The sequence below is a fragment of the Glycine soja genome, chromosome 14 (genome assembly GCF_004193775.1).
Source record: "Glycine soja cultivar W05 chromosome 14, ASM419377v2, whole genome shotgun sequence".
NCBI classification, from domain to species: domain Eukaryota; kingdom Viridiplantae; phylum Streptophyta; class Magnoliopsida; order Fabales; family Fabaceae; genus Glycine; species Glycine soja.
The window spans coordinates 30,783,838-30,795,172 of NC_041015.1; the positions used below are offsets into that span (position 1 = coordinate 30,783,838).

General features: G+C 39.1%; 1 protein-coding gene across 1 annotated transcript; it reads left to right on the top strand.

Moving 5' to 3' along the window:
• The first annotated feature begins 5,987 nt into the window (after positions 1 to 5,987).
• Positions 5,988 to 6,509, top strand: LOC114383999. Its single transcript, XM_028343682.1, has one exon. The coding sequence runs from the start codon at positions 5,988 to 5,990 to the stop codon at positions 6,507 to 6,509; it is 522 nt and encodes a 173-aa protein (XP_028199483.1).
• The last annotated feature ends 4,826 nt before the right edge of the window (positions 6,510 to 11,335 follow it).

An 11,335-nucleotide genomic window follows, 5' to 3' on the forward strand; every position in this document is an offset into this window, starting at 1 on the left:
ATTTTATAGATATACTCTTGAATCATGTTTTTGTGTTGATTTTAGATTCTATCATTTTTCAGTCATAATCTTCTGGTGCTGAACCTTTAGATCTCAATTTTATTGCAAAATATTGATTAGAAAAGAAAGCACAAAAATCTAAGTGTAAATCACTTCATTCATGTTATCTTAGAGTCATGTTTAGTCATAATAATTGTCACATTATGTTCTAAGTGTGTGTTGAATTTTGATTTTGTTGATTGAATTCTAGATACATTTGTTCATGTATTCTTGAAATTTTTAGCCTATCATTTGAATTTGGGGTCTAATTCATGCATGCTATTTATTTCATAACATGTTCTAAATTAATTCCTAGAAGTAGTCTTGTTGTTGAAATTTTCTTGTTTTCTAAGTTTCCTATATGATGCCTATGAAAAAATTGAGTTGTGGTGCGAAGTTGTGGCTAGATTTGAGAATCAAAATAAGTCTTAAGCTCTCTTGAATTGTGTTATCCAAGACAATTGAGCATAAGCAATTGGGAGTCTCTAAGAGACCACCCAAACCTCTATTTGTGTGTAATAACTTAGTGTAAACCATGTAGACTAAGTGAAAAGCCAATTGGGATCTCCAAAGGGTCATCCAAGCCTTCACATAGGAAACCGTCTAGCTTGCTTTAAAATTTCCTTTACCTTCCACTGTCAAACCGCCTAGATAGCTTGCTTTTTACCAATTACCTTATCTTTCACACCTCTTTTAGTGTATATTTTGGCTATTTTTATCCATAGTTTCTTTTACCTTTTGTTTTCAAACCCCCAACAAGAAAGACCCACAACTTAGGAACCTACATGAGTCTTCATTCTTCATCTAGTGTTAATGGTGAGTGTTCTACTCCTAAGGACCCCTTGTATAGGATATTAGATGAGTTGAGATCCCTTAAATTGTGGAAAGAAAAAGAGAAAAAAGAGTGGAAGAAATAAGTCAAGATGAAGAGAGACAATAAGAGAGGAAGAAAGAAGAAAAATAATGAAAGAAATGAAAAGAGAAAAACATGTCTCCTATAGTAGTCATGACTCTTGCAAGAGTTTAAATAAAGAACTTAGCGACTATTATGGAGGGTGGCATAGGTCACATACTAAACAGCACTCCCAAAAAAGAGAAAAGGATAGAAGGCCTCAAGAGGTTAATATTAGCCTGTCATATTTTCATGGAAAAGATAATGTTGAGGCCTACCTAGATTGGGAAATGAAGGTCGAACAACTCTTTGATTGCCATTATATTAGTGAAGAGAGAAAATTTCCATTGGCTACCCTTAGCTTCCAAGGGTATGCCCTCTACTGGTGGACTTCCCTTGTTAGGGAAAGAAGGATTCATAGGGATCCTCCAGTAGAATATTGGAATGATCTTAAGAGTGCCCTTAGGAAAAAGCACATTACCTCCTACTATAAAATGAAGCTTATGGACAAGCTCCAAAGGCTTAGACAAGGGAGTATGAGTGTCAAAGAATATAGGCAACAAATGGAACTACTCCTTTTAAGAGCTGGACTTAGGAATGAGGAGAGAACAAGCATTGCTAGGTTCCTAAGTAGTTTAAATATGGAAGTAAGAGACAAGGTTGAACTCCTTTCATATAAAGACATAGATGAGCTAGTTCAACTTTTTATAAGGGTAGAGCAACAATTAAAAGGAAAGCTATCTTCTAAAAACTCTACCTCTTACTCTTATACAAAGAAGGACCTAGCTCCAAGTGTGTTAGGAGTACCACCTTCTAAGCCAAAGGATGATAAGGGTAAAAACATAGAGGAAATCACTCCAAAGGCTATTTCACTAGATAAAACTAGTAACATCAAGTGCTTCAAATGTATTGGGAAATGCCACATTGCTTCTCAATACCCCACAAAGAAAACCATGATCATGAGGGGTCAAGACATCTATAGTAGCCAAGAGGAGGCTACTTCTTATCCTTCCTCAAGTGGAAGTGAGGGTGACGCCAAGGTTGATGGCATATTGAAAAGGTTTACCCCTATGGAGAAGGTGATCTTCTAATGGTGAGAAGGCTCCTTGGGAGTCAATCTTGTGACCTAACCCAAACCCAAAGAGAGAACATCTTTCATACAAGATGTAAGGTTTTAAACAAAAATTGTTCTTTCATTGTGAATAGTGGGTCTTGCTACAATTATTGTAGCACAAGGTTGGTATCCAAGTTGAGTCTCACTATCATTTTCCACCCAAAGCCTTACAAGCTTCAATGGCTCAATGAGTAAGGGGAAATGATAGTCAATCAACAAGTAATTCTACCCTTTTCTATAGGAGACTAATGTGATGAAGTTTTATGTGATATAATCCCTATGGAAGCAGGGCACATTTTGTTGGGTAGACCATGGCAATTTGACAAGAAAGCAATCCACAATGGTCTCACCAATGAAATAACCCTCACCTATGGAAGCAAAAAGTTCAAACTTGTTCCCATGACAACTTCATAAGTGGCTGGGTGTTAGTCATCGTTTATGACTAACTTTTGTATAGAAAAGTTTTCCAAAATGTATATAAATCTCGCAATTTATGGTTATTTTTGGTAGGATTGTTAATAAAATTGCTTTGTTTTGATCTTTGCTTAGTAGAAGCCTCTTTACATGGAATTAATGTTTAATTTTCTTTAATTTCAGGCAAAAAGGAGCTATTTTGAAGAAGTGCCAAAGGAGTCATCGCACTAAGCGAGCTCAATGCGCTTAGCGCGCATCAACGGTTAAGCCCAGCACCAGTGTGCTTAGCGAGTAAAGGGGAATCTGGAAAGACATCTGCTACGCAAGCACGCGCTTAGCGCGTTATCAGCTCGCTAAGCGAGTCGTCTGTCGCTTTCCAGGTTTAGCACAAGATTGGCGCTAAGCTTAAATTCACTTACTCACGCTAAGCGCGAGAATGGCGCTAAGTGCAACGTCGAGATCAGGAAGCCCTTTTAAAGCCTGATTTGCACAAAATTGTGAGGGGGAGCCAAGAGAACTGTTCACTACTCAGAGGCCTGAAGAGTGTGAATTTCAAAGAGCGTAGAGCAGAGCAAGGGGCCAAGTTTTCATCTTTTAGGGAGATTAGTGAGTTTTTGATTGATTGTGAGACTCCTAGAGGTGGAGGAGACATCCCCACTCCTTTGTAAGCAAGCAATTTCTCTTGATTCCTCTTTTTCAGTGTAAAAGGAGCTTCCTTGCCATGAAAGGCTAAAATCCTCAGTTGGGGATTCTTATTGTGTAGTTGATGTAAACTCTTTTTCATATCTAATTAAGGTTGTTTTATGTGTTCACTGCTTCTATCTATGCTTATTGTATGCATGCTTGTGGATTGATCACCCATTTGTGTGTGTTGTTAGGGACTTTAGCATTGGAAAATATATTGTTTCCTTAGAACTTGATAGAGTAGGGACTGAATAACTTCATTGCTAGGGATAGTGTGTAGGGTTTTAGTTTTCTTTATTATGTTGTAAGTATAATGCTGTTTAAATTAGGCTAAGTTCAACAAGAGGGATCTGCGAACGAAGTTTGATTTAAATTAGTGCAAACGCTGGAGGAGTCAGTGTTTGGTATTTTTTTCCTCTGCATAGAACATGGGAACATCTTTAATTAGAAAAACATCTTTAATTGCATCAACTTACTCAGTAGGAGGACCCAACGCCTTTAGATATCTGTTTTCACACTTACTTGTTCTCGTTTATTGCTTTTACTGAGGATAAAACATACTTTTGCTTTAATTCACAATCATTAATTTCTGTTTGCAAATGCCTGCTTACTTAACAAAACTTTGCTAAATGAACAAGTTCTTTGTTTTCGATACTCGATTCATTCCGTTTTAATTATTTTACTTGGCGACCCAGTGCGCTTGCCGGTAAGACCACTTCTATATAAAAACAAGTAATACCAATTTGGAAGAGGGAGTAAACAAGTATTCTGGTCGAACATATAATTTTGGCGCCGTTGCCAGGGAACTTATTTTATTTAGAAAAGCTTAGTTCAGTTTGAAGGCATTAATTCATTATTCATTGATTCATTGTTATTTTGCGAATATTTAGTTACTGTAGAATTTATTATTCTTTGGAATTCGTTTACTACTGTTTTGCTTGTTTTGCATGCAAAGAAGGTCTTCTACAGGTGTTTTGATTCCCATAGACTTAGAAATTAATGCAACTTGCAGGAAAAGGAACACCAAAAGAAATAGAAAGTTTTTGCAGGACATTGAGGCAGCAACAATTCAGGAAGAACCTCTATCTTCTGAGGCATCTTCTAGTTTTCCAAAACAAGGGGAATCTCACACAGTATTAATTGAAGCCAATATCATGGCTGATGAGCCAAGACGAGTGACCCTAGAAGATTACTCAAGTACTTCTGTGTCACAATTCTTCACTAGCATTGCGCGGCCGGAGGTTCAAGCACAGAACATAACCTATCCATATTCATTAATTCAGTTGATTCAGAACAATTTGTTTCATGGTTTGCCCAATGAAGACCCGTATGCACATCTAGCCACTTATATTAAGATTTGCAACATTGTTAGATTGGCTAGTGTGCCTGAGGATGCTGTTAGATTGAGCTTATTTTCATTTTCTTTGTCTAGAGAGGTGAAAAGATGGCTCCATTCATTTAAAGGTAACAGTCTTAAGACTTGGGATGAAGTGGTTGAAATTTTTTTGAAGAAATACTTCCCAGAGTCTAAGACTGTTGAAGGAAAAGCTGCCATCTCATCCTTTCATCAATTTCCAGACGAGTCCTTGAGTGAGGCTTTGGAAAGATTTCGTGGGTTACTAAGAAAGATGCCTACTCATGGATTTTTTGAACCAATCCATCTCAATATTTCATTGACGGGTTAAGGCCACAATCCAAGCAGCTTTTAGATGTTTATGCAGGGGAAAAATAAAATTGAAAACCCCTGAAGAAGCCATGGAATTGATTGAAAATATGGCTGCTAGTGACCATGCAATTTTACGTGATAGAGCACACATCCAAACCAAAAGAAGCCTGCTGGAGCTCACATCACAGGACGCATTGTTGGCATAGAACAAGTTGCTATCCAAGCAACTTGAAGCATTAATAGAAACATTGAGTAAGTTGCCAACCCAATTACATTCTGGACAACCTTCACCCTCTTCTGTTTTGCAGGTGGAGCACATGATTATGGCTGCTGCATTCCCACAGAAGATATAGCACATGAAGTGAACTATATGGGGAACTAGCCAAGACCAAAATTTAATGCAGGTGGGTATTCTGGATTTCAACATGGCCAACAATATAATCAGCAACAGGGATAGTGGAGAACTCACCCTAGCAATCAGTTCAATAAAGACCAGGGTGGACCATCTAGCAGGTCACAACAACAAGGGCCTAGTCTCTATGACAGAACAACAAAGCTGGAAGAGACTCTTGCTCAGTTCATGCAAGTATCCATGTCCAATCAAAAGAGCACAGAGTCAGCCATCAAGAATCTAGAAGTCCAGGTGGGATAATTGGCAAAACAATTGGTAGACCGACCGTCAAGCAGCTTTGGAGCCAACACAGAGAAGAATCCTAAGGAGGAGTGCAAGGCTGTTATGACTAGAAGTAGAATGGTGAGAATGAATGAAGGAGAAATGAGGATAGGTGAAGAAAAACAACAGCTGGTGACTGAGCCAACAATTGATCCAGTGATGGAACCTTTGAGTGAGACTGAGGAAGAAGTGGAAGTAGAAGATGATCAACAGAAATAGATACCAATAAGTGTGAGTGAGAAAGAAATAAGTGAGAAAGAAAAAAAAGGAAAAAGAAAAAGAAAAGGAGAAAGAAAACAAAAATGAAAAAAATGAGAAAATTGAAAAAGAAAAAGAGAGAAAAGAAAAGAAGAGAAAAAGCAAGAGTGAGTGTGCTAGAGAGATAAAGAAAGAAGCATCTTCAACTGAAGGGAGAGAAGTACCATATCCTTTGGTACCTTCTAGGAAAGACAACGAAAGACATCTAGCTAGATTTCTGGATATTTTCAAGAAGCTAGAAATTACCATGCCTTTTGGAGAAGCTCTACAACAGATGCCGCTCTATGCTAAATTTTTGAAAGACATGCTAACTAGGAAGAACAAGTACATCCATAGTGACACCATAGTTGTGGAGGGAAACTGCAGTGCCGTAATTCAACGTATCCTTCCACCAAAACATAAAGATCCAGGCAGTGTCACTATACCTTGTTCTATAGATGAAGTTTTTGTTGGCAAAACTCTTATTGATTTGGGAGCTAGTATTAATTTGATGCCACTTTCCATGTGCCAGAGACTTGGAGAGTTGGAGATAATGCCTACTAGGATGACTTTACAGTTAGCAGATCGCTCCATCACCCGACCTTATGGAGTGATTAAGGATGTTCTGGTTCGGGTCAAGCATTTTATCTTTCCTACTGACTTTGTTGTAATGGACATTGAGGAAGATGCAAATATTCCCTTAATTTTGGGACGTCCATTTATGTCTACTGCAAGCTGTGTAGTGGACATGGGAAAGAAAAAGTTAGAAATGGGTATTGAAGACCAATAGATTAGCTTTGATCTATTTAATGAAGAAAGAAAATTGCTGGACCAAAATGTTTGTTTACAGGTGAAGGAGTTTGATGAGAAGGTTCTGAAGGAGAGAACCAAGATTAATCCAGGATAACAAAGAATTATGTGTCAAGCTAATGACGTTAAACAAGTGCTTACTGGGAGGCAACCCAATCTTTTTAATTTTGTTTTTCTTGCATTCTAGTTCAGTTAGATTGCTTGTGATTGTGTGTTTTCAGCATGTTTAATAATGAAAAAGGGGTTTATAAGTTTTGTGAAGAGATGGACAAAAAAATAACTTAGAAAATTTTCTGGGGTCCACGTGCTAAGCGCAACCCTTGCGTTAAGCGCCATTTCCTTCACACGCTAAGCGAGCTGTTGTTTGCACTCAGCGCCTTGACCCCTGATCATTGACTGGATGGTCTCGCTAAGCAAGTGCTTAGCGCTAAGCCCAAAAACCTCTTTGGACTTTAATTCTTTCAAATTGGGCTTAGCGCGAATGCTCGCTAAGCGCAATTCCTTCTATGGAATTGCAATTATTAGAATTGCGCTAAGCGCGAGTGACACGCTAAGCGTGGTACACTACTGCATTTAATGAGCATTAATTCGCTATGTGCAGCCTTTGGCGGCTAAGCGCAAGTTGCAGGACTAATCAAAGCTGCAATACCCACTAAGCGCGACCTTGTGCGCTAAGCCCATAAGCTTCTCTGGAATTTTAACATTTTGAATTAGGTTTAGCGAGCAGATGCGCTAAGCACATGGGATTTTAAAACTCAAACGTCATATGGACACACTAAGCGCAGCTGTGTGCTAAGCGCACCATACGAAACTGCCAAAGATTATAAGGTACCTGCCTTAGGTAGTTACCATTTCACTCTTGTTGTGCATTAAGGCCATTCACTGCATCTGCCCTCACCTTGCTTCATCTCCCTGCATTCCTACACATTTGCTATTCTTTGCATTCATCTACACAATCCAAGTAAGTTTCTTAACTTTACTTCATTTTCTTTCTAAGTTTTCAACCTTAGGATAGATAACTTAGTGATTGTTAGGTAGAATTTCTGTTTATGCTTAGTGTTAGGTTAGTTGTTAGTTAGAATAGCTTTAGGGTTGTACTGTAGTCACAATGTGCTTGTTTTGATTAGGGTTTGATGGCCCGATAGGGGCCTATGAGAAGGGGTGAGAAACCCCTAGTTTTCTGGAAATCACGATGAACGCACTAAGCCCCTTGTTGTGCTAAGCGAGTTCATTGCTTCTGTTGAAGATTCTGGATTTCCAGATGAACGCGCTAAGCGCAGCTGTTGCGCTAAGCACGTTCATCTTCTATGTTGAGTTATTTGTTGAACTCACTAAGCGCGGCTGTGCGCTAAGTGAGTACTGTGTGTCAGACACTTAGGATTTTTGTGTTTATGTTGCGCGCTTAGCGTGCATGTCACGCTAAGCGATATTATGTCTCTGTTTTCAAATTTCTTAGAATTGGGCTTAGCGAGCCTGCTCGCTAAGCCTGTGCTGTCTAGTTTAGTAGTTGCACTAAGTGCGCCTCTCCGCACTAAGCGCTAATCTTTCTTTATTTTAAAAATTTGTGGAATTGCGCTTAGCGTTCTGGAGAAAAAAAATATTTTATGTGTTCACACGCTAAGCGCGTGTCTATCGTGCTTAGTGCATGAGTAAATTTCATAAGGCGCGCTAAGCGCCTAACCTTAATGTCAGTTTTATTTTCTTTTTTTCAATTTGAATAATTCCTGTCTAATCTTGTGATTTGATTCTTTTGTTTTGCAGATGGCTTCTCATAAAAGGAAGGCACCAGCTTCAGTGTCCCAGGCACGATATGACAGATCAAAATTCACATCACAAAATGCCTGGGACAGATATGCAGACAATATTCTTGGCTGGAAAATCTTTCCGGAAATGAATGTGAAGCTGTTCTATGCTGAATTTGATGAATTTAGAAGGGAAGTTGAGAGGCGGAACTGGCATAAGGAGCTCACTAACTTCTCAGAGGGAAGTATTGATGTTGCTATTGTTAAAGAATTTTATTCTAACCTCGATGGCCCTGAAGACAAATTGCCTAAGCAGGTAAGGGTGCGAGGGCACCTAATTAAATTTGATGCTGACACCCTCAACACCTTCTTGAAGACACCAGTGGTCATAGAGGAAGAGGAGAGCTTGCCCGCCTACTCCAGGTTTGCTAATCTGAGGCCTGTTCCTCAAGAGCTTGCAGCTCGTCTATGTCTCCCTTGGAGAGGATTTGAGTTGAATGCAGACGGGCTGCCTCTGAAGATCTTGAGGAAGAATCTGACTACTCTGGCCCAGACCTGGAGTGTTCTATCCTTTTCAAACTTAGCCCCGACATCCCACACTTCTAACATTACTCTGGATAGGGCTAAGTTGATATATGGGCTCGTCATGAAGATGGATATGAACTTGGGGTCCCTCATCTCAGGTCAAATCTCTCTTATAGCACAACATGACTCCTCGAGGCTAGGTTTTCCAGCCCTTATTACAGCTTTATGCATGGCCCGAGGAGTCACATCTGATTCTCTGACCTTTGAATCCTTGAGCCCAGCCATTAATTTGGCTTATATTAAAAAGAATTGTTGGAACCTGGATGACCCTTCGGTCACTTTTCGGGGAACCCACAAATTTAGGGCCAGAGGATCTAAGGCACCATCTACTTCAGCTCCCCATACCTCAACTCCTTCTACCTTTCCTCTCCCTTCACCACCAGCAACTCCAGTTCTTCCAATGTGAATGTATGTATACATGATTTTGATGATGCCAAAGAAGAATCAAACAAGGCTACTTCAAAGGATAAACATTTGCTTCAAGATTAATACAAGATTGCTTCAACAAACAAAGCCTTGATTCAAGATTTCTTAAGGACCAAGCCTTGCCTCAAAACAAAGGGTTTCAAAGTCATGCAAGGCTCTGGTAATCGATTACCAGGAAGTGTAATCGATTACCAGAAGGGAAGTTTGAGAAATTGCTGTTGAAAAGGGTTTTGAATTTAAATTTTGAACATGTAATCGATTACCATATGTTTATAATCGATTACCCACAACGGAACTCTGGAAATTCAAATTCAAAAGTCATAAGCCTTCAAAATATAATTGTGTAATCGATTACCAGAAACCTGTAATCGATTACCAGTGAGAAAACTTCAGAAAAACTTTTTGAAAAGACACATCTCTTCAAACCATTTTGAAAAGGCAGGAAGGGCCTATATATATATATGTGTGTGTGTTTGACTTCAAAAAGCAATGAAAGAGATTCCAAGAGAACTTCATTTACAAATGCTCTCTCAAAAGAAACGCTCTTGGGCAAATACTTGCAAATCCATTAAGAGTTCATCCATGGACTTCAATTGTAATATGCTTCTCTTCAAGAGAGAATTCCTCTTCTGTCTTCTTATACAAAGAGATTGTTTAAGGGACCGAGGGTCTCTTAAGTTGTAAGGATTCTTGAACACAAGGGATGGGTTATCCCGGTGTGGTTCAAACTTTGTAAAAGGATTTTACAAAGAGAAATGAAAATCTCAAGTGGGTTGCTTGAGTACTGGACATAGGCACGAACTTTGTCGAACTAGTATAAAACGTGTTTGCATTCTCTCTTCCCTTATGTCATACCCTAATTTCGTCCGGGGACCTTTGCTTGATGACATGCAACTTTTGTTTGGTCCTTGTGAGGTGCTTGGCACCCATCATTAGGCAATTTGTGAAGTTCTGGGACATGCCGGAAATCAAAAGAAAATACTGATGCACAATCCGTAAGGTTCTGTGACACACCGGAAATCAAATGGAAGCATGGTTGCATAATTAGTGAGGTTCCGTAACATTCCGTAAGTCAAAAGAGGGGATGATTATGTAATCCGCAAGGTTCCGTAACATTACGGAAAGAAAACAAGTATCGTTACGAGATTCGTAAGTTTCCGTAACTTTACGAAAAAAGAATCACCAAAAAAGGTAAGGGGGGGTGAACTTATCAAGATAGGGGTGTAAATAGCAATTCAAATCTAGGCCCTTCCGGAACATTTTGGAAGTTGGGTTGCTTAAGGAGGAAGCAACTGGGCGGCAAGCTCCTCCACGTTTTTGAAAAATGGTTTCCGGGGCTTCCGCGGCTTCCGTAATACTTCCGTAAAATTTCCGAAAACCTCGGGTAAGCATATTCCACTTAACATTGCTGAAAGGGAAGAGAAAAAAGATGAAAATCAAATTCGAAAACACTTCCGTAAGGCTTCCGTAACTTTTCCGTAAAATACGAAAAGGGGGGTGAACTTAGTAATTCGGGTGCGCTTAGAAATCTTCTTCATTAAGTCTTTGGGCGGCAAGCACCTCCTTTTTTTTCTATAAATAGGGGAGGGGGGAGCTGTTTCAAAATGTTCAAGACCCCTTTGGCTATGCATTTCGGCTATTTTGGGCAAAAAACACGTTTTCGTGAAGAAAAATCTAGTCGAAGTGCTTTTGTAACGCTTTCGTAAGCGATTTTGTGGAAATTCTTCATCGTTCTTCGTCGTTCTTCACCGTTCTTCATCCGTTCTTCGTTCGTTCTTCGTTCTTCAACGGGTAAGTTTTCGAATCCGAGACTTTCAATTCATTTCTTGTTTTGTGTACTTTCACTTTAATTTCGTTTACTTTCAGTTTTCTTTTCTTCCCTTTTGATGTGCTTAAGCCATTTATTTAAGTCATTTCTCGCTTAATCTAAAAATAAAATAAATTTCCACCGATCGTTTGAATTGTATCATCCGTTAATTTCGTTTAAAATGAATTTCGACCGTTCGGTCGTGCCGTAACCACGTTGGAAATAAAAAAAAGAGGTAAAATAATA

What these genes read in the sequence shown, in the direction of transcription:
- LOC114383999 (XM_028343682.1), top strand. Translation starts at nt 5,988, where the DNA reads ATGCCTTTTGGAGAAGCTCTACAACAGATGCCGCTCTATGCTAAATTT.